At 51.7% G+C, this 22,093-nt stretch overlaps 1 protein-coding gene across 1 annotated transcript in view; it reads right to left on the bottom strand.

Annotated features, from left to right (window-relative positions):
- HEG1 (heart development protein with EGF like domains 1) overlaps positions 1 to 22,093 on the bottom strand; it is an 89,006-nt gene that overhangs the window by 31,562 nt on the left and 35,351 nt on the right. Inside the window, exons 5-12 of the mRNA XM_054709655.1 lie at positions 20,986 to 21,333; positions 17,266 to 17,493; positions 15,276 to 16,595; positions 12,916 to 13,032; positions 12,101 to 12,220; positions 5,788 to 5,891; positions 2,922 to 2,980; positions 2,517 to 2,677 (exon numbers count right to left, since the gene is read on the bottom strand). Coding sequence (XP_054565630.1) covers positions 2,517 to 2,677; positions 2,922 to 2,980; positions 5,788 to 5,891; positions 12,101 to 12,220; positions 12,916 to 13,032; positions 15,276 to 16,595; positions 17,266 to 17,493; positions 20,986 to 21,333 — 2,457 coding nt within the window. The remainder of the gene's footprint in view (positions 1 to 2,516; positions 2,678 to 2,921; positions 2,981 to 5,787; positions 5,892 to 12,100; positions 12,221 to 12,915; positions 13,033 to 15,275; positions 16,596 to 17,265; positions 17,494 to 20,985; positions 21,334 to 22,093) is intronic.

The raw sequence follows: 22,093 nt of genomic DNA, 5'->3' as shown, positions 1-22,093 counted from the left end.
GCCGTGAGGAGGGTCTCCCCTCCCCACCTTAAGGAAGACACCAACCTATTCAGAAACCAGTTCTCAACACGGCAAAACTGTCCCTGCCTACGCCAGTTCTGGTGACAGGAGCGGATGCCCACACCGTGTGGGGGTGGGGGAGTGGGATGGGGGTCCCAGCATCAGCCTCCTTTTCTGAGTCCTGAGAGCTTGGGGCCTGGTGGATGGCCTGGTCACAGGGAGGTAAGTTTAGGACACAACTTTGGTTCCCAACACCAAATTTCCTGTCTTTATCAGTGGAGGCTGACGCGCTAAATCAGAACCCTGTTTGTGTGTGTGATAGAACTTCCTTTGTTTATTGTGAAAAGTCTGTATTTAAGGGAGAAAAATAAAAAATGAAAAATCTCACCAAGCCAACACTGCGAAGCTGGCAGCAGAGAGGTCCTAAACCCCCGCAATCCCTCATCTCTACCTTCTGAAGGCGCTGCCAGTCCTCAAGCCTTAATCTGAAGAAATACCTCCAGGGCCAAGGCGGCCAGGCCAGCTCCAGCCTTGTCCGGCAGCCAGCCCGAGGGGCCTGGCCCGATTAGATATTCTCTGGAAGCTATGTCATGTTTTCCTTTCATCCTGCCCCTTAATCCAGCGTGCTGGCTAACTGCTCGCCTGGCACGGAGGCAGACTCCTGGGAACGCAAGGGAAGCTGGCCCTGCCCATGCAATGGAGGAGTTGCTAACCTAAAAATTCTCAAAGAACAGAGTTTTTCTACCATAAATCCATCCAACGGAACCAGGCAGAACCCCATTTTCGTTTGAGGCCTGGCGATGTGATTGTTCTACATCCCCAGTTCCCATGGTCCTTCCTGGGCATGACATCCGCCAGACAGACAATGAGAACTTATGTAAGTGGAAGGCTGAGACCCTGCCAGGGGGATTTCCAAGGATTCCAAACCTCTGGAGACATGAGAGCTGCAGGGTTCCGAGAGGAGAGGAAGTACGTATTTTGTGAACTGAAGGGTCAAAGCCTGCCTTTCCCATGGCCGAGTCCAGAGTTGTCGGTGCTGCCCAGATGTTGGAGACACCCAGATGTCAGAGCCTGAGAGCTCCTGCCCGGCACGCCCGTCTCCCTAGCCTCCCTAGCCCTCAGAAAGGTGAGTGAGAGACCAAGCTGGCGTGTTGGCAAAAGCTGGAGAAGGTGTGGGATTCAGAATAGAGATGCGAGCCTGCATTGAGCCAAGATGCCTGGCTGTCTCTGTCTTCACAAGCTCTGGAAGGAGAGACAAAGTATGGGGACCAGCACATGTGGGGGAATGTGGGATATCTCTGTATCTCATTCTCAACTTTGCAGTGAACCTAACACTGCTCTAAAAAAAGTTAAAGTCCTAAAAAAAAAAAAAAAAGAATAGGACCCCAATAAGGAAAACAGGGGCTTTCCCAGGATCCACACACATCCAAGCTGGAAGAATGGGAGTCAGAGAGGGGGGCAGGGCTGCTCTGAACAGGACCTTAGGAATCCAAGAATCTGGCCACTTGATTTGCAAGGCATGCAATGCATTTACTGGGGACAAAGTGTGACCTCACCCCAACCTAGGGTGCACTCGGTAAGTGTTTACTGAACTGAAAGGTCCCCTTCCTAATCGCCAAGGAGGACGGACAACTGCGGACCCTTGAATCACAAAAACAAACAAAGTAAAGCCAAAGGGCTCTGGAGTTTAGAGCAGTCAGTCCACTGGGACATGAACTTGAAGCTAACTCCCCAGTGACGCTGAATGAGAGCAACTGCCACCTACAACTTAGGCCCCAGCATCTGGGCCCAGGTGCGAGGGCCACACAGATCCCACATCCTAACTCTGCAGGGAAGGAGCTTAGCAGAGCCGCTCCGATCACTTATGAGACGGCAGCAGGGACAAGCCCCTTTGCGAGGAAGCCCTTTGATTCCAGCAGTTTTCCCCTCCCAGAGGCAACACCTCCCTCTAAGCCCCAAACCTGAACTTGTCTCTAATCCCTCACTTCATCTGCTTTCCACCGGATGCACCGCAGAAGCTTTTGACAAAACAGATGAAGCAAGAACAAGAACAGGGAGATCACCCTGACTGACACTGGGCAGCTGGCGGCATCTGGCCTGTGTCTGTGCCCGGGTAACCTGCAAACCAACACACACGGCCGGTCCTATCCCCCAGGCTGCTTTTACTGCATGGCATATCCCCATGAAGGTCTGGGGTACCCACGAGCAGGCACTTCTGTGTGAACGTCTGCCTCCCCAGAGAGAGCAGGAGCTTTTCGAGGGAAAGAAGAGTGGTTTCTGCTTCATTACATCAGCTCCCGTGTAGGAGGAGAAGGGGCAGCAGGCCAAGGACCAGGCGACTTCAAGGCTGTGCATGTGCACGCCTGCGTGTGCAAAGGTCCACAGACACGAAGGTCTCTCACGAAACGCCTGTGTCACAGATAGCTTGGCTCTGTGACGAGCTTTCTTGAACTTTCCTATCCCAGGTGTGTGCCTAACCCTACGGGCGGGGTCATCCCAGAGGGCCGTCCTCTCACCTCTAAAGATGCGCCTCTGCGACCCCAAGAGCTGGCAGACCTCAGCAGAGGCCCTGCAGGCGTTGGCACACCTCTGCATCCCGTCGGCCAGGTCAAACAGCGTCACGTTGGAGGCCAGGGAGAAGGTGGTCTGCAGCGACAGGACCACGGCGCTGGACTCTCTACGGGCAAAGCGTGTAGGTTTTTAATCGCTCCAAGATGACAGGTGGGCCCCAAGGCCTTTGAAAAATGAGCCGTTATCTCCATTGCCCAGCGAGGGAATGAATGGGACGGCATGAAGGTCCAGTGACTTTGGCCCTGGGTCACCCTGTGGCTTGGTCAAAAGAGGGCCCGGGTTTACTGCTGCCACCCACGTGCCAATACCCTCCCCCTTCTATAGACTGGTTCACAAGCGAATGCACTTACCCTGAAGCACGAACTGTGGATCGGGTATAACCAGGTAACACTGAAAAACACATATTCAGCTGGAAGGAAGAACAGGTTTGTCTGTTAACTGTGAGCTAGACAAAAGCCTTAGAGCTGGAACCGATTTCCTATTCTCGGTGCTAAACAGGCATTTTGCAGCCATCAGGTTGTCAGCAGGGGGCTTGACAGAGGAGTGGTGTGCTTTTTGTGTTCCCTTCTTAAATGCCTTCCTGCGCCTATTCTGTGGCCCCGCGAGTACAAAGGAAGAGAGGCAGAGCGTGAATCAGTGGGGCAAATCTTGGCAGGGGCGGATGTTCTGAACAGCACCCTTGGATGCAAAACATCTTCAAAGCAGCAGATCTCTTCTAAGACCCCGGGTCTCAAGAAACTCCGAGGCAACTGTTTATTTGGACTTCGCCTAGTGAGCGAGCCTTATGAAAAGGCTGGTTCCTTCCCGCTGCCCCAGGTCCGGCAGGTCCCAAGCAGGCCCCTCCTGATGTACAGCGAGTTGACCCGACTCTAAGACAGGTCCTCGGCAAACATGGGAAATTACATTACGTGGGTCAAGAACCCTTTTGTTGAGAGTGACTCTGCCCGTGTGCCTTGTGCCCTCAGAGAGAGCAGGAAACCCCTCAGGGTGTAATGAAAGCACCATGCCTGCCTCCCTGTCTCTCTCCCCCCCCTCACCCCCCCCCCCCCCCCCCGTCCCCTCCACACACACACTTTGGGGCCAGGGATTCCTTCCAGGCAGCAGGGGGTTTCAATACATTGGGCAGTGCAGATGCACCTGGCCTCCCGGCCCGTGTGTCAGGTACATCTCGCTCTTCAGAAGAAGGATTCAAACATGGGATGTTATCAGGCCTTTATGGCTTCGTAGGACACGGCTTTATATTTTGATAGGCAATGACTTATTACTGGCATTAGTTCTCAAGCTTTCCTCCTCCCAGGTAAAGACAGAAGCGGCGCAGTTCAGAACAGAATGGCATCTTGGGAAGGGCCACTTGAGTGGCTTCTTCAGTCACTGCCTAAATCTCCACTATTTCCTGGGGTGGGGGTGTCACTTCGCTCATAAGGGATAGGCTGATCCTGGGTCCAACTTAACAAGTCAGAGCAGCCACGGAGCGCTGAGTAATGGAAGGACTGCACCTGGGCACGGGGCTCTCAGCCCTGTGCTATCTTACAAGGAAAGACTGACCAAGAGGCAGGTGTGGTGGAGTGACCAGAACGCCGGGTATAGGGTTAGAAGATGTAAAAGTAGACATAAAACCTGCTCTATAGTAAAAAATTAAACCCTGCCCAAAGAGAGGTCTGGCCTGAGGCTCCTGGGAGGTAGGTCTAAGCCTTGGAATGGCCTGCCTTTGTTTACCCGGGGGCCTGGGCCACTCCAGAGAGTCTAGAAGCATGATTGATGGTGAGCGCTTTGAGTTATATGGGAGCCCCTGGACCTCCAGAGGGGCTGGACCCCGAGGTCAGGCCTATGGGCAGTTGACCATGTCTAGGTCTTGGCCCTAATGTTAGTGCATGTGCTGCTGAAGCGAGCACAACGTATTGGCTCTAGCCACCAAGACTCAGGCGAGCTTCCCTGGCTGGCACGCTCCGTGAATACTATGCACATCACTGCCCAGAGGCGCCAACCCTGTGCGTGGCCCCGTGGGGAGAGGACAACTGAAGCGCCACATCTGGAACCCTCTGGGGCCCTGTCCCATGCCTCTCTTCCCTTGGCTGGCTGTACCCTGGACCTGTTCACTGTAACGAGCCATAACCGTGGTGCAACAGCCTCAGGCGCGACCTGTGAGCCCTAGTGAATCGTCAAATCGAGGGGGGTGTCTGGGGATCCCCGAATTTGCAACTGGTGTCAGGCCTGAGGGTGGTCTGGCGGCGGCCTGCTCCCTAACCTGGCACCTGCTGGGTGTGAGCTCAGGCAACATCATCAGCTTCCAGGGCCTCCGTTTTCCATGTGTCCTGGTGTCAGAATACCTCTTAGTGAGGCACCTGTCAAACCCTGTCAGAGCAGGTGCGCGGGACATACGGAAACAGAACTGCAACCTCAAGTTTGCAAATGAAATCCACAGTCCTGTAAAATCCTCGAGGTTGTGGCTACTACACTAACTCCCACCCATAAAGAACAAGTAAAACTGAAATCAGAAAGAGACTGATCTCTAGAACTTATTTTAATGGCAAACTTTGGTTTTCTAGACACCAAATGTTAGACTCAGATAGCAGTTGAGAGGCAAAATATACTGTTTCATTTCATCTCTTCTTTCTTCCTCTCCATTTTCCCCTCCCTCCCTCCCTCCCTCCCTCCCTTCCTTTTTTTCCCCCCTGACAAAAAGTAAGCCGAGAGGGATAGGAGAATCAAAGGCCCCTCGATAATCTATGCGGTGAATTCTCCCCCTGGATAACCAGGACGAACGGCTCCCCTTTTGGCATTCCCTTGGAGAAAAAGAGCGCTAGCCTCCCCACGTCCCTAAACCCAGAGAACACAGCGGGTCCACACAGCGGGTCCGCGGCAGGAGGGCTGCGGGATGTTCTGGGTCTTCCCTCTCCACCAACAGCTTTTACAGGTTCACGTCATCTACCGGTCTGTGGCTGTCAGTTTACACAGGGAAAAGAAACTGCAACCCACCGACAAAGGCTGCCCGCGAGGACACCTTCGAAGAAACACCCCTCCTGGGGACCGCTGCTTCTCAACACCCCCCTCCGTTTCGGAGAGGCCTTTTATTCTACCCCCGAAGTTTACCTTCCACACATAACAGAAATGGACAGCCCGGGAGACACAGCTGACCCCCAGGAGGCTCCCAATTCTGAATGAAATCTGTTCTAGAAAACAAAGGCCTAGAAGGAAGACGCCTTTCAGAAAACTTACCGTTTTGGTGACCTCGTTTTCAACTTCACGCAGGTCCGAATGTTTTTCCACGGTGGAATTGGGAAACGTTTTCTTTAATTTAAACTCTGTCACGAAGGTTCTAACTGCAAATAAAAACATAACCCGTTAGGCTACACGAGAGGTTGACCTACACAAGGCTGTGTGTCTGTAAATATCCGGGGCACCCGGCTTTACCCCACCTCAAAGACCACCTCCCCTCTCTGGGCTCCTCTCCACGTAGGTGAGCCCCTACTGAGCTGAGCTGATGGCTCAGACTGAGTAACCCTTTGGGTGAGAGACTCCAAGGAGCCCTTTGTGTGGGAGGGAAGGCTGCTGAGAGGAGCCTGCCTGACGTCTCTCTAATGGCCTTCCCATAATAGATGCCCAGTAAAGCTGTGGCAAAGAAGAAAGATGAGCTGGCCCAAACTACATAACTCCAGGAGGGAGACGTGGGGCCAGACACAAAAAGTGCTTCTCGGGCCCCATAATGCTTTATTTATTTACTAGAGGCCCAGTGCACAAAATTCGTGCACGGGTAGGGTCCCTAGCAGCTGCTGGCTGGGGCCTTCCTTCGTTCCATGCCGCCTCCTGGTGGTCAGCGCACGTCATAGCTAGTGATCTCCTGTTTGGTCAAACTCCCAAGGGGACACTTTGCATATTAGGCTTTCATATATATAGATTTCAGAGAGGCAGGGAGAGGGAGAGAAAGATAGAAACATCAATGATGAGAGAGAATAATTGATCAGCTGCCTCCTGCATGCCCCACACTGGGGATTGAGACCGCAACCCGGGCATGCACCCTGACTGGGAATCTGTGAGCTTCTGGTTCATAGGTCAATGCTCAACCACTGATTCACACTGGCCGGGCATAGCGCTTTAGAGCAAGCATGTCAAACTCATGGCCTGCGGGCCGCAGGGGGCCCACAACAAATATTTTTGTGGCCCAGTCAATATAATGGTATGTTAGAAACATTTTTAAAAAATTTTGTAACTTAATTTTTACAATATCCTTGTATACGTAATTATTAGTAACGAACTACAACGTTCGCTAAGGACTGATTACTATAATCGTGTTGCATTCATTTCCCTTACGTGCCTTACGCACAGGCACACCATTTCTCTCCACTAATACTAGCAGCGAATATTTTGGCAGCCGATTGCCACATCATTAGTCTTGTACTGACTTGTTTGGTGTGGGCTTGAAAGGAAATGTTTCACTTTTGGAGAACAAGAAACATAGGTTTATTTGCATTACGCTTATTAATTTGTGCAGTTATTCAGTGTCTGGTCAGTTAATGTTCAAGAAAAAGTATTAATTTTTATTAAAATGTTCTTTTATTTTATGTTGACAATTACTCATTTATTTCAGCCCTTTGAATTCAGCATGTCTCTATCAAAATAAACCTACGTCTCTGTGAAAATTGAAGCTTCTGTTTTTTTGCGGCCCACATAAACTTACACCTTGTTTATTTGGCCCGCGTTAGCCTTTGAGTGTGACATGCTTGCTCTAGAGAGAGGAGAGCTCTTGCACTTCAGGGCTTTTACCAGGTTGACAAGTCCTGACCTTCAAGGGCATGCTTAGGTTTCCTCTTCTCCCCAGAATCACCCCATCAACCCCTATTCCTTTTGTTCAGAGGAAATGCCCTCTTTATCACTATAACTTCCCAAGGGCCAAAATGAACATTTAACCTCATGTGTGCCCATCTCCCACATTCCTCTACACCTCAGCACCCCCGAGGAATCTGATATTCTGAGGACAATCACAGGGCTACAAAGAGAGGCTCCAAACCTCTGTAACGGGACCCCACTCCCGGGGGCTGCCAGACTCCACGGTCATAGGCCATGTAATGAAATGACCCATCCTCTCTAATAAAATGGTAATATGCAAATTAACCATCACTCCGCTACATAAGCCACGCCCACCAGCCAAGCCACGCCCACCATCCAATCAGGGTGAGTATGCAAATTAACCCCAATCCAAGATGGCTACAGCCACAGAGAGCAAGGTTTCCCAGGTAACAGAGGAAGCCAAGCTTTCCATAGCCATTGCAGGCCTAAGCCTCCACTCAAGCTACCAAGTTTCAATTATAGAAGGTAAACAAATTCAAACAAATGGCGGCAGAATGGAGCTTGAGAGAGCAGGCCAGGGTTGCCGGCAGCAACAGGGGAAGCAAAGCTTTCCGCACACCCTGGCCGGGCGCACCCGCTTAAGGCTACAAAGTTTCAATTGTAGAAGGTGAATTAACTGCCACAGAAATGGCTGCTGCCCTGGAGGGAGCAGCAGGCTTGGCTCCGCTCTAGGCTACAAAGTTTCAATTGTAGAAGGAAAATAAATTCCAGATACCAGGGCTTCCCCTCGGGTTGCCAGGGGGCGTGGCCGGCCTGCAAACCACCACAGGCCCCTCGCTCAGGCTGCCCCACGCCCCAAGGGGACCCCCACCTGATCCGGGACACCCTTCAGGGCAAACCAGCTGGCCCCCACCCCTGTACCAGGCCTCTATCCTATCTAATAAAAGAGTAATATGCAGATTGATCATCACTGCAACACACAATATAGCTGCTCCCATGTGGTCAAAGATCCTGCCCCCATGTGGACACAAGATGGCCACCACAAGATGGCCAGCAGGAGAGGGCAGTTGGGAGGCACCCGGCCTGCAAGGGAGGGCAGTTGTGAGGGACCAGGCCTGCAAGGGAGGGCAGTTGAGAGGGACCAGGCTTGCAAGGGAGGGCAGTTGGAGGTGATCAACTCTGCAGGAGAGGGCAGTTAGGAGTGGCCAGGCTGGCAGAGGAGGGAAGTTGGGGGCAAACAGGCTGGCAGGGGAGCAGTTAAGCATCAACCAGGCTGGCAGTGGAGTGGTTAGGGGGTGATCAGGCTGGCAGGCAGAAGCAGTTAGGGGCAATCAGGAAGGCAGGCAGGCAAGCAGTTGGGAGCCAGCAGTCCTGGATTGTGAGAGGGATGTCCGACTGCCCGTTTAGGCCCGATCCTGGTGGGCCTAAACGGGCAGTCGGACATCCCTCCAGTAGTCCCAGATTGGAGAGGGTACAGGCTGGGCTGAGGGACAACCCCCCGCCGTGCACGAATTTCGTGCACCGGGCTTCTAGTATTCAAGATAATGTTGGATTCAGACATGAAAGAGAGCAGCCCCATTTTCAAGGCCCATGTCATCCATAAAATCAAATTCTAGTTAATATCAATTTGTGCTGATTGGGCCTGAGGGGAATGGAACTTACAAACGGGCAGGCAAACAAACATTAGTATAGACTGCTTTATATCTGGCTCTTATCTTCCTTTATATTAAATTCTTACCTTCCCCTCTGGACAGGAAGACAATAATAACCCGAAACACAGAAACCCCTGAAGCTGCTTTTTCACAGAAAGCTTGCTTGCTGAATTAAGAAAAAGGCTCACAAACGAGCCAGGGAAAACATTTAACATCTTATACTTACTGTCTGAAGCCCTTAATCCTTATTTAACATCCTTCTGCTTGTTCTACAGTTCAGTGGAGCCAGCTGCTTTGGACTCTTTCTGAGCAGCAGGGAGCTCTTTGAAAACAGTCTTGGCCAAATGAAAGCATTTTAGCATGCTCTAATTTGCATGTTCCTCTGATGTTTATGAACAATGAAGTTAAATGACTTGAAAAGGGAAAGATGATTGTTAACACAATCGACCCACTCTCCTCCCAATACTGGTGCCCCAGGGACACTCCACACACAGGCTTCCAGAACCCTCATCTGCTCCTTCATCTTTACATCTCACAGGTCCAGGCTTATACCCAGACGCTCTGCATAGAAACATACAGATGCAAATGTTAAGAACACAGATCTCTTCTGAATCACGACAGTAAATTGAAAGCAATGAAAATAATAAACTACTCTGAATACAAAGGAATAAGTATGGGTCTTAAAAAAATCATTTTTTAAAGTAAATGTGACCTCCACTTTCAGAGCGAATGTGCACGTGAAGATGGCATCACATAGCATCCTCCCAGCCCTACACTCTCCCTGGCACACAGACATCCTCATGCCTGCAGTTACATCCCCTAGCTTTCAGGCAGCTTTTTAAAAAAATGTTTTTATTGCTATCAGAGAGGAAGAGAGAGGGAGAGAGAGATAGAAACATCAATGATGAGAAAGAATCATTAATCGGCTACCTCCTGCGCATCCCCTACTGAGGATCAAGCCCACAACCCGGGCATGTCCCCTGACCATGAATTGTACCGTTACCTCCTGGTTCATAGGTCAACGTTCAACCACTGAGCCACACCAGCCGGGTTAAGGCAATTCTTTACTTCAAATTTAACTACTGATTTACGCAGGTTATTGAAATGATTTTTTTTTAAGACCCATACTTATTCCTTTGTATTCAGAGTAGTTTATTATTTTCATTGCTTTCAATTCTGGTCCAATCGGCCCAAGCGGCTAAAGACTAATGTTAAATGATAGCTCCCATCTGGAGGACTCTACCATTTTCTTCTTTTCTTTTCTTGGAGAACACTACCATTTTCAAAACTTGCTCAAATACATCCTTTTATTTGATGCTCACAAGAAGCCTGAGTGGGAAGCAGACCAGGGGGTGACCTGGCGTTACAGATGAGGAAATTGAGGCTCAGGGGTCATGGGCTGCAGGTGGTGGCTCTGGGGCTGGCAGCCAGGCATCTGCGTTCCCGGGCAGGTGTGCTTTGCACACGGCTTCCAAACAAAATCATGTCCACCTTCTCCATTCTTAATCCGAAACTCCTGGCTTATAGGGTGCAGCTAAGTGGAATGGGTTCCCCAAAAGCAAATAAACTATTAGAATAAGAGGACTTCTGGATTTTGACTGATATCTATATTCCTATTTTTCTTTCTTTAATGCTTTGATTTAATCCTTGTATTTTAACCAATTTTCAAAATTCTACCATTATTTCAATAGAGTAGCAACTGTTGACATACATTTCTAGGCTCTGCCGGGCCAGAAACACAGTATTTCCAGCCAGCCACTCCCCAACACCACGCCAGCCCTGGGCCCTACACTTATTTCCTAGTTCCTTGATTTTTCTCAGTAAGGTCAGATATGCAACCTCCGCCAATCACACCCTGTTTCCACCTCGGTCCCACTTCGAACCCTCTGCAGCACTCGCTCTTGCCCACCGTCCCCCAGGAGGAGTGCTCCGCTCCTGGGAGGCACTGCACTCCCCTCCGTGGGTGGCTTCCCTTGAATAAAGGACCTCACACTCCTTACTAAGTTGTTTTAGATTTGTTGTTGGACACAACCTTCCAAAAAGTCTGATGATTCCCCCCAGCCTATAGGCAAGAGGAGTTCATGCAAATGATATTTTCAAAAGACAAAGACACCTGTTCTCACAATAAAATTGATTGAGTACTTTCTGTGTGTTCAGTACCACACGGGGCGGTTTAAGGTGATTCAAAGATGAGTCCCTTTACCTGCCAGTTTCCTTATCGAGCTTAGATAATAACTCGATGTCCTTTGCTTCTAATTTCTTCCAGTTATGTACTGGACTCAGGCATTCCAATACAGGGCTATACACTGTGTGCAAGAAAGCCCTCACAACTGACACATTATCCTGTGATAGGAGGGATGGGGCTGGAAACCTGGCTTCCAATCAAGCAATTGTATACACCTGGCCACTGAGCACCTGGTCAGGGCCTTAGTCTCCATGTGGGCTGTTTATGTCTTCATCTTAAAGCAGTGAGTACAGCTAAAATCACCAGCTTCGTGAATCTTATCAAATTAGGAAACAAAATGTGATAAATTGCATGGTACAAGCATGGCAACAGCTTTGTAAAAATATATCTGCCTATGGGTAATAACATGAAGATTGTTTTTAAAAACAAAAAGAACGTGTGAATTTGGTAGGACAATCAGGGTTTTTTTTTCCCTTCTTTTTTCTCTCCCTAAAATATATTTTTTCAACAATGTAGTTAGAATATTCTTTGATATATACGTATTTATTTTTCTAACTGCAGGGTGAAATGGTGAAGCAAACAGTTTAGGCACAAACCATGGCATACTTATGCAGTCATTAAGAAGTTTGTATCATATTTTTAATAACACGGGGAAGATGTTTAAGATGTAAAGTTTGTACAAATATCACATGATTTCAGCTATGTAAACATATCATGCACACCAAAAAGGTTTCATATCAGGTGCTATCTCCCTAAGTGGTGGGACAAGAGGCAGCCTCCACTTCTTTCTTCCTTAAACTACAGCTCAGACTAATACTGGTTTCCATTAGGGAGAAAAGCAATGTCACTTTTTATGTCACTTTGCAAAACACAGTGTGGTGTAGAAAGAACAGACTAACCCTCTTACCCAAATTGCATATTCCTTTTTCCAACTGGTACCCAATGGGGCATCTGCAGGTGAAGGATCCCTGAGTGTTGTTGCACACGGCCAGGGGTGGGCAGGGGTTGGAGAGGCATTCATTCACATCTGCAGAGGATAGAACACAGGCCACCCTGAATCTGTATCCGACAGCAAAGCCATAAGCCAGCACAGTAAGCACGGACGAAGGGCCCAAAGGCACGAGGTGCAGTGGGGCCCCAGAGACCAGTAGGACACTCCCCTTATTCCCAAGGGGCTACCAGCCTATTAAGGGTGGAGGCAGCTGTGCACAGAGCTAACTGTAAACACGAGGCAGGATTGGGAGGAACAGAAAGAGTAGCAGATTGTAATGGAGGGGGGGGGATTAAGACTGTTTTCTAGCTGTAATAGCGTCAACAATAAGAAAAAAAGACAAAAAGAAAAAAAAAGACTGTTTCAAATGATATCTGGACTAAAACTAGAAGAACTTTAATAAGCAGACATGGGAGGTGGGCGGGGGGTTCTAGGCTGAGGCACCAGCACAGTGGAGGCCAGGAGAGCAAAGCGGAGGGGTCTTTGGGGAGCCGAGCATGGCCCAGGGTGGCCGCAGTGTAGGGAGCCCACAGCATGAGGCCAGATCTGGAGACCTGTCAGCCTCACGGTCTGACATTATTCTGCAGATGACAATGAGTGGGTTAAGCTCAAGCAAGCAGGGCATCCATTTAAACATCTCACTCCCCTGCATTTTGGAGAAAAAACGAGTTTGCTGCCTCCCTCGATGTGCTACTGGACTGTAGACCCCCGGGGATGGCTTTTCCTCTTACCCACACTGCAGTCCTCCCCTTGCCAGGAAGCTGAGCACACGCATCGATGCCCACGGCGGGCGGGGTCCACAACGCATTTCCCATCGTGGCGGCAAGGGTTAGGGGCACAGCTGTTCACTAAAACACATTCCAGGAACAAAGCAGTTAACCGCACAGGAAATGTAAAGGCAGCTCTCGGTAAATATTTAATTCTCCTGGCTAATATTTGATCCTCACTTATCTCTGTTTACTTGCCCTGAAAGGCCACAGTACGAAAACAGAAGGGGTTCCCGAGAGGGGCGACTGAGACGCGGTGGGCCTGGATTCTGGCGCCCGCTGGTGGGCAGACACAGCGCCGGACAACTGGACCCCTGAGCGCAAGAACTGGCTTAAAGGCTGCTCACAGGCCCCTCCGCGCAGGATGGACGATGACTCTGCCTTGTGATCCTTAGAAATTCTACTGGAACGAATGCCCATTTAAAACACATATCAAGGGGAAAAGGATCCCTGATCAACCATCCTCCTGCAGCAAGCTTTCCCTTTATCCGAAAACCTCAAAACGTAATAACAGGTGGGCCTCCACAGGTTGTGCCATCATTTAGAAAGCCGACTGGAGGGGAGCATGACCATGCCAGCTCTTTACGTAACGTAACGATGAGCCAGCCCTGTAGGCGTCATCTGGACCCAACGATGCGCTGGCTTCCATGTCATCTTGGACTCCCAGCTCCCGAGGGCAGTGACCACAGCTCTCTGCTTCGGCCTGTGTAACCTGCATTGTCACGCTCCCGAGTAAAGGTGTCTGACACATACGTAGAAAAGCCGAATCCCACAAAATAGCTGCATCATCTCCAAGGAGAGAAGCGGTGGTAGAATGAGAAAAAGAAGGCGGAAGTCAAGGTTTCTAACTCCGAAAGAATAACCCTGAAAACCGATGGGCTAACCCCGTGGTCGGCAAACTCATTAGTCAACAGAGCCAAATATCAACAGTACAACGATTGAAATTTCTTTTGCGAGCCAAATTTTTTAAACTTAAACTTCTTCTAACACCACTTCTTCAAAATAGACTCGCCCAGGCCGTGGTATTTTGTGGAAGAGCCACACTCCAGGGGCCAAAGAGCCGCATGTGGCTCGCGAGCCGCAGTTTGCCGACCACGGGGCTAACCCTAAAGACGGTGCTCCTACGCCTCGCCGCTGCTTTCACGGAGCTGAAATCACCCGTCGAAGCTCAGCAGCGATCAGCGAACCCTGAGCCCACGGGTCCTGCTGCAAAGTCCACATCACCAGCCAGTGATGATGCTAACTCCCGCCCACAGGTGCCACTGCAAGGGCCGCAATCAGCGAAGGGAGATGGTGTGTATCTGGCTGCTGGCAACGAAGCCCTGTGAACTCTGAAGCAGGGGTCCCACCCTTCCCAGGGGAAGGATCCAGCTTTCATTGCCCAGGGGTGCTGGGATCACGGGTACAGAGGGGGCACTGAGCCTCGTGGCACCGTGGGGCGGGCAGGCGGCACATGACCCTCCAGCCACCAGACGGCTGATGGCTGACGCGGGGAACCCTGCCACTAACAGTCCCTGCTGCAGTCACTACAGAGCACGTCCCGTCCTCTCTTTCCTAGGACACCGTCTCCATTGCACCCCGTCAGCACCAGCAGCCGTCCCTCCCTGGGTCTGGACGGCCACGTGTCCACTTCTAAATAGGACATCAAAAGACAGACCGTCTTACTTCTCCCTTTCCTCACACGACCAAGAGTCACGTGTGTACCGGAACTTCAAGATAGCTTCAGTCACCGTGCAGTCACTATGGGACAGGTTAGTCCGTCACCATCTTATGGAACATGCCCACCTACCCGCCCCCCCGACACACACACACACCCACATCTACCAACCAGCAACGTAATCTGAGGGACACAAAGGGGCCAGGGCTTCCACCTGGACCGAGGGAAGCCTCCCAGGTGACTGTGGAGCCACCTGCCCGGCCCAGAAGCGCGGGCTCTGACCGGGGAGCAGTCACCGACTCACTAGGTGCCTCAGCCAGGCCGCCTAAAGCTTCTCGACTGCGTTGCCTCTACCCTCCAGCGCGTGCCGCGGCCGCTCTGGGAGAGCTGAGGGCGTGCTTGAAAAGCTCTTTCAGGTGCGGGGCATTACAAGCGACAGCTACACCGGCTACTGATGCCGCCCAGCCAGTGGCATCCTCTCCTCCTTGTTGGGGAGGGATTATGTAACTCAGGGGTGAGGAGATGAGGTGGCAATATGTTATGCTTTAAGTGCTCCTGCGGGAAGCACTGGAGAGCATCCCACACTGTGCTACTGCCAACAGCAGCCACAGCCACACGTGCCCACGACCCCCGCCCAGCACTCGGTGCTCGTGTGACTGTGCGCTACCTGAGGCTGGAGACGACCGTGCCGTGGGGGACTGCGTGCCGCTCTGAGCACGGGAGGTGGTGGCCCGGGGGGACGACACTTCCGCCGGAGAGGCGTGGGTGCTCCGGGGAGAGGGAGATGTCCTGAGGAAATGGGAAGCCGGGCTGCCCGTGGTCAACACCGTTGCTGACGTGGGTACGCTGGTCAGGGAGCTCCGTCGGGTGGCACCATCGACAGGCACTTGGTTCCTTTTTGTGGTGACGACGACGTCTGTGGAGGTCCGTGGCGCTGGAATTTCAGGGCTGGTCGGCAAGAACTGCTCCCCAGCCGTGGTCTGCACTGCGGGGGGGCCGGCCATCCGAGTGGCTGTGCTTGACGAGGGGTCGGGAGTGGGCACGGGGGGAGGGGGCGTCTTGGGAGTGGTGGCTGTCAACGCTGGAGGCGTCCGGGCCAAGCCGGTGCTTGTGGCTGGAAGGGTTGGCTCCGTGGAGGGCTCTGTGAAAGCGGGGGCCACGGGGATCCCCGAAGCAGAGCTCACCGGGGCCTCTGTGGGCAGAGACTCCCAGCTCGGGGGCTTTGATTCCGTGGCCACTTTTTCGTGGTGTGGGTTGCTCTGATTCTTAGGATCCGCTGTTTGGCTCTGGGAGAGCATGGCCACCGACGATGCCACGGTCGCCGTCCGAACTGCAGTCACGGGAGTGTCCCTGGCCCCGGGCAGGGCCAGCGTAAGAGATGAAGGCGAAAGGGTTGCCTGGGACACGGACACTGAGACAGGGGCAGGGACTGTCAGGGATACGGGCGAAGGGGGTGGCGAGGAAGGCAAAGGCGTGGGCGCGTCGGGGGTGGACGCCGGTGGGTGAGCGGAGGCCCTGGTGGAGGATAAGGTCGGGGAGAAGGACTGGAGGGGCTGTGACACGGAGGGCGGGGGCAGAGGCGGCCCCGACGAAGGAGGCGAGTCGCTGACCCGTCCAGTACGCGTGCCCGGAAGATCCCAGGCGCCTGACGTATTCATGGTGGGCGTGTAGGATGGGAGGTGGGCTGTATGCAGACCCAGGGACTCAGTGGAAGGAGGAGCGTACGCCCCTCCGAAGGATGAGACGTTACTTCTTTCCGTCTGCACCTGAGACGGGGAAGGAGCGTCCGAACGTGAGGAGTTTGAGATCTTAACAGAAGAGGTGGCACTCTCCCTCGTGTCCGGGGCGGAGCTGTTGTCTGTGATGGACAGCAGTGCTCGTTCCCCTTTGGTGAAAGTGGAGGAGACGTAGGTGTGGTCTGTGTGGCGGCTGGAAGGCCTCCGTTCGGTGTCTGTGCCGCTCGCCGGATGGTAGATAATTCCAGTGACTGCCAAGGGGAAAACCAAAGTTAGGCCAACTAAGCAAACAGGCAACCCCCTGAACGCCCACTGAGGACCGACTGCCAGCGTCCTCTCCACGAACTTCCTTTGGAGACGCGGCTTCCAGCGGCGAGCTCTCCAGAGAGACCGCGCAGAAGGCGGGCAGGGCCTGGTCTGAGCGCAGGTTCACCTCCGGTGAGGAACGCGGTGGCGGCAAAGGAAATGGGAATAAAGGAGAAGTGGGGCGAGGGCCCGAAGACTAGGGAACGGGCCCAGATTTCTTCCACAGGCCTTTCTTGATAAAAGCAAATGGGTATCTTAAAAGCTCTTAAGACCCCAAATAGAACAATTGTTACGCCTAAATGGAAAAAGGAAAGCCCTCCCAACTTTCCATTCCGAATAATGAGAGATTTCTTTCCCAGGAGATTGGCCTCAGCCGCAAAGTGGCTGTTCTCTTTTATTTAAGCATCCTGGCAGACACCACTGGCCAACGCCTTAGGTAAGTGGGGGGCGGGCTGAGGGGGGAGGGGGGAGAACCCAGAAAGTTCTCTTCCTAAAGAGCTTGTAAGGTACTTGGGGTGGATGCGAACTTAATCATTCTGGGACCGTGGGCGAGCTGAGCGAGGAGCTGCAGGAGCGTGGAAAGAGATCCAGCCCATCACCCCCGAGGAGCCTTACCAGCCGCGGTCACGTTCCCATGGGGAGTGGCGCTCTCTGCTTCTCGGGGTGCCGTCTGGGAGCGCCCCTCATCCCCGGAAGTCCGGTTGGTGACGGAGCGCAGTGTGCGCTCCCCGTTTCCAGTGAAAGTGGCTGAAGTGTGGGGGCTGTGAGCGCGGGCTCCGTGGGTCCCCTCGGACCCCTCCTGTGGGTCGGCACTGACTCCCAGCTCAGGACCATCTTCAGTGGCTACGAGGAGATTGCAAAGGGGAAGACAAATACCACCGGATTTCACTCCCACGTGGAACTGAATAAACAAAATGAACTAACTGCAAAATAGAGGCAGATATAGACAGAGAGCGGGCTGACAGCCCTGGGGGGAACGGAGGGGTGTTGAGGAAAAAAGAAGAACTCATGGACACGGACAGCACTGCGGGGATTGCCGATTGCCGGGAGGAAGAGGAGGGGAGGAGGTGAAGAAGGGCTTGGGGAAGATAAATGGTGACGGACGGACGGAGACGTTGGCTTGGGGTGGGGAACACACAGGACAGTGTACAGATGACGTGTTGTGACATGGTGCGCCTGAAACCTGTATACTTTTGTTAATCAGTGTCACCCCAAAAAATTCAATAAAAAAGATTGAAAAGGGGATGACGGGTCAGTGCAGGGGGGCGGGGGTCAATGCAGGGGAGACAACAACAGCATGGACTTGAGTCTCGGGAATAAGCCTGGCTTCCTGGACTGCGTTAGCCCGAACGCTCCCCTGGGTTTCCTCAGGGTCTTTATCTGAGAACGCCAGGCGTGCGGTGTTCCTGCAGACGCCGGTCAGGGACGGACACTCGGGAGGCGCTGCGGGTCAGCATGTGCAGGGGACCCGGACTCATGGGAAGGTTTAGTACTTAAGTGAACAGGAGCAATGTTTTTGGTGGGCGATACATAATAAACAGCTTATGTCAGGGAAATCGGTGGTGGCTGCGGGGGAGGTGAAGAGTGGGCAAAAGACTAACAACCCCACTGGGGCTTTAGACCTCCTGACGAGACCGAGCAGGGAGCCCACGTGACCCCGAAGGCTCTCACCTCCTGTAGGACCAGCGAGGCATGACGTGACACACGGCCTGTCCTTCTGTAGAGTTCGTTCTTGTGATCAGAGGTTAAAGGCAGGCTTGGTGTGTGTGTGTGTGTGTGTGTGTGTGTGTGTGTGTGTGTGTGTGTGTGTTTTGAATGCATTTGTTTTATTTTCTTGGTGGGGATGGAATAGGGACAGGTGACCCGTGAATAAATATCCCTTCCTTCCTTTTTTGGGTGTGGAAGTGAGGCTCAATTTTTCTTGGCCTAAATACTTCATAACCTGGTTCTATGAGAGAAAACAGGCTCTTCTCCTGGTTCTTATTCCTATTCCCAGACCAGACTAGCTCTTGCTGCCCCATGGACACACCTTGATGGAAAACGAAGGTAAAGCTGAGGGTTAGGTAAGTTCACTTCACGAGAGATAGGAGTGAGGGGGACAGGGATGCACGGGGGCCTGGAGCAGCACCCAGGAGCCAGGAACCAGGGGAGGAGGTTACTTGACTTGGGCTGAAGGGCCTAGGGGACCCATGGAAGACCCGCCAGGGGAGGCTCGAGAGCTGAGCGGATCGGAGCACAAGTTCCCTAGGTAAAGAGGACAGGGCCTGGGGTGGGGAGACCGAAAAGACCTGCTAGACACACTTCAGGCAAACAGCCCCATCAGGCTGACGGACACCCCCGTGGAGTCATGACCTGGAACAGGGGCTCCATCTGAATCCAAAAAGGAAGCTGGAGAACTCCGAAAGGCTGGCTGGCAGAGTCAGCTCTGGGCGATCAGAGGAAACGAGATAAAGCACCGTGTCAACCGCAGTGCAGCGGTTTCAGGAACGAGGCTATTCCGTGTCCAGCACGTTACAACCCAGCCCCGAGACCTGCTCCACTGTCTACAAGAAGCAACAGAGCAGGCGCTGCAGAGCAAAGGGTCCTGAAGGGAAGGGGAAGGAAAGGCTGCAGAACCTCAGCTCCGGGTTTGAAGGGGGACAAGTCTGAGCCCCACAATGGTGAGGGCGGAAAATGATCCCTGGGTTTAGGAGACAGAGAACGCATTTTCCATGCACAGGCACAAAAGGGCACACGGGTATCCTCCACCCAGATGCGCTTTCTCACATCACATCACATGAGTAGTGATCACATGCTAATTTTCCTCATTAGTTAGGATGGGGCAAATGGAGATGTTATTTATTATTGGTGGTGAGGAGGTACGAATTTAAACCTATTATAAATTTAAATGATAAGTTAATGCATTTTTGCTTTAGTCAGCATACAATTCACATGGATAGGGCTGCTGATAATAGTTTTTAAAAATTACCCAAAAACATTTTTAGGAAGGAAAATGAAAAGTTTTCTCAAATTGATAAATTGGACTTCACCAAAATTAAGAACTGCTGTGCTGCAAATAATGCCATAGGAAGTGAAATGATGGCCCAGGAACGGGAGGAAATGCCTGCAAATCACGTATCTGAGAAGGGACTGGCAGCCAGAATACACAAAGAACTCTCCACCTCAAAAAAGGGCAAATAACCCCATTTAAAAATAGCCAAGAGATCTGAGTGCACATTTCCAAGGAAGACACACAAATGGCCAATGAGCACATGAAAAGATGCTCAGCTGGAAAATGCAAGTCAAACCCACAACGAGACACCACAGCACACCCATCAGGATGGCGACAGTCAGAAAAGATGGACTCTAACAAGTGTTGGTAAAGATGCTGAGCAACTGGAAGGAACCCTTGCAAATTGCTGGTGGGAAGATTTAGAAAAGAGATGGACAGTTCTTCTAAAGGTTAAAAATAGAGTTACTATTTAACCCACAACCCAAGAGAATTGAAAACACGAGTCCACACAAAAACTAGCACTAGGATGTTCGCAACAGTTATAATTCCTAACAGCCAGAAGATTTTAAAAAAACCTACACATCTATCAACTGATAAAAAGATAAACAAAATGTGGTACATCCATACAGAGGACTATTATTTAGCCATAAAAAGGAATGGAGTACTGACACAGATGGACCTTGAAAACATTATGCTGAGTGAAAAACACCAAAGGCTACAGATCGTATGATTCCATTTGTAGAAAATGTCTAGACTAGGAAAACCCATGGAGAGACAAAAAACAACTTAGTGGCTGCCAGAGGCTGAAAGGAGGAGAGAATGGGGGGTGACCTCTGGCACCGGGTTCCTTTCTGAGGTGATGGAAAATCTTCTGGGAGTAGATAGTAGTGATGGTTCTGTAACTTTGTACGTATACTAACAACTACTGAACTGTACACTTTAAATGGGAGAATTGTATAGGATGTGAATTATATCTCACTAAGTCGATTACAAAAGAGAGTCTCCCTTGATGAGTGCCTGGACCGGGGGTGAACTGTGGGATTGAGGCAGGCAGGAGGGTGTGAGGTGGGCTATAGGCAGTGGAAGGATGTGGACAGAGGGGTCCCTGGGCTCTCTGTGGGAGGGGCAGGTGGCAACAGCAACTCTGTGGAGAGGTGCCAGAAAAAGGTGGGGGACATGCAGGTATATCTATGTTCACCAGCTGGAAGAGTGGCCTGGGACCACTGACACTAGAGTATCCTGTGGAGCTGTTTCATTAACGCGTGGCCTTGCTGTGCTGCAGACCAGAGGCCTGGCCAGCCCTGTCCCCTCCACGGGGCCCCGTGTGTGCAGGGGGGACTCACTTGAGCGTTCACCGCGCGGTGCTGAGGACTCCAGGCTTTCTGAGGAGGAGGAGGACGAAGACTCGGTGGCCAGCTCGGCGTCGCTCCCTCCCCCCAGCACGGTGTCACTTCCTCTAGGCTGTGGGGCAGAGGCTGAGAACTGGGTCAAAACGGAAGAGTTCACAACTCCAGGGTAGGAAGTAGAGCTTCCTGTCACATCTTCAAATGTCTTGCTGTTGGTCAAGATCCAGGGTGCAGTGCTCTCTCCAGCTCCGCCCAACGGCACTGACCCAGACACAGACTCAGTCCGAGACACGGGGCTCCCATTCCTCTTATCAGAGCGGCTGGCCTGCTGGGGTCCTTCCGAGACTGCAAGGTGTCAGGGGGAAATGCCATTACATGGATGTGACAGAGACCCCTCCACCACTGACATGTCCCCTTGAGGAAGGTTCCCTTCAGGATGACCTTGCATAGAATGTATTATATGTGTAACCTGACAAGCATTTTCATATTCTAAATAACTAATTCAAAATTCTTCAGTGTCCATAAGATAGCAATACTAAAAATAAACGCTGGTGACGAGGGGAGCTTTTCACCCGCATGTGCAAAGCAGCCCAAGAGCCTGTAGGCTTGAGTACTATATTCTCTTTCCCCAGAGGGGGTCAAGGGAGAGAGGAAGTTATGCCCAATAAAATACAACACACCTCAATACAGGGCTCGGGCAGAAACCTTTTCCTAAACCAGGCCTATTATTCATACAGATTTTTCTAATTTTGCTGTAGGAATTTGGGGAATATATTTGTATCTGCACGGTGTAGCTCTGAGGATGATCTATAAAGTAACTCAAACTAGTTTTAAAGAGGCAGCTCTCCCTTTGGAGACGATGCTGCAGTGACAAGACCCACTCAGCAGTGAAGGGTCCGAGGCTGAGGTCGCAGCTCTGCCCAAACCCCTGACCCTGGGTTTCGCCATCTACAGAAAGCAGGAGGAGTGCCTGCTGGGCGCACTTCACACTGTTTCATAAGGATGCAAATCGAAGTGTGATGATGTGATACACTAGGGGAGAGATGGTGCCACAGAGGGACATTCTGTTTCTTAGAGACTGTAAGTGGTCTGGACGCCATCCCTT

Source organism: Eptesicus fuscus, chromosome 3 (assembly GCF_027574615.1).
Source record: "Eptesicus fuscus isolate TK198812 chromosome 3, DD_ASM_mEF_20220401, whole genome shotgun sequence".
NCBI classification, from domain to species: domain Eukaryota; kingdom Metazoa; phylum Chordata; class Mammalia; order Chiroptera; family Vespertilionidae; genus Eptesicus; species Eptesicus fuscus.
This window is presented reverse-complemented; position numbering and strand designations above follow the sequence as displayed.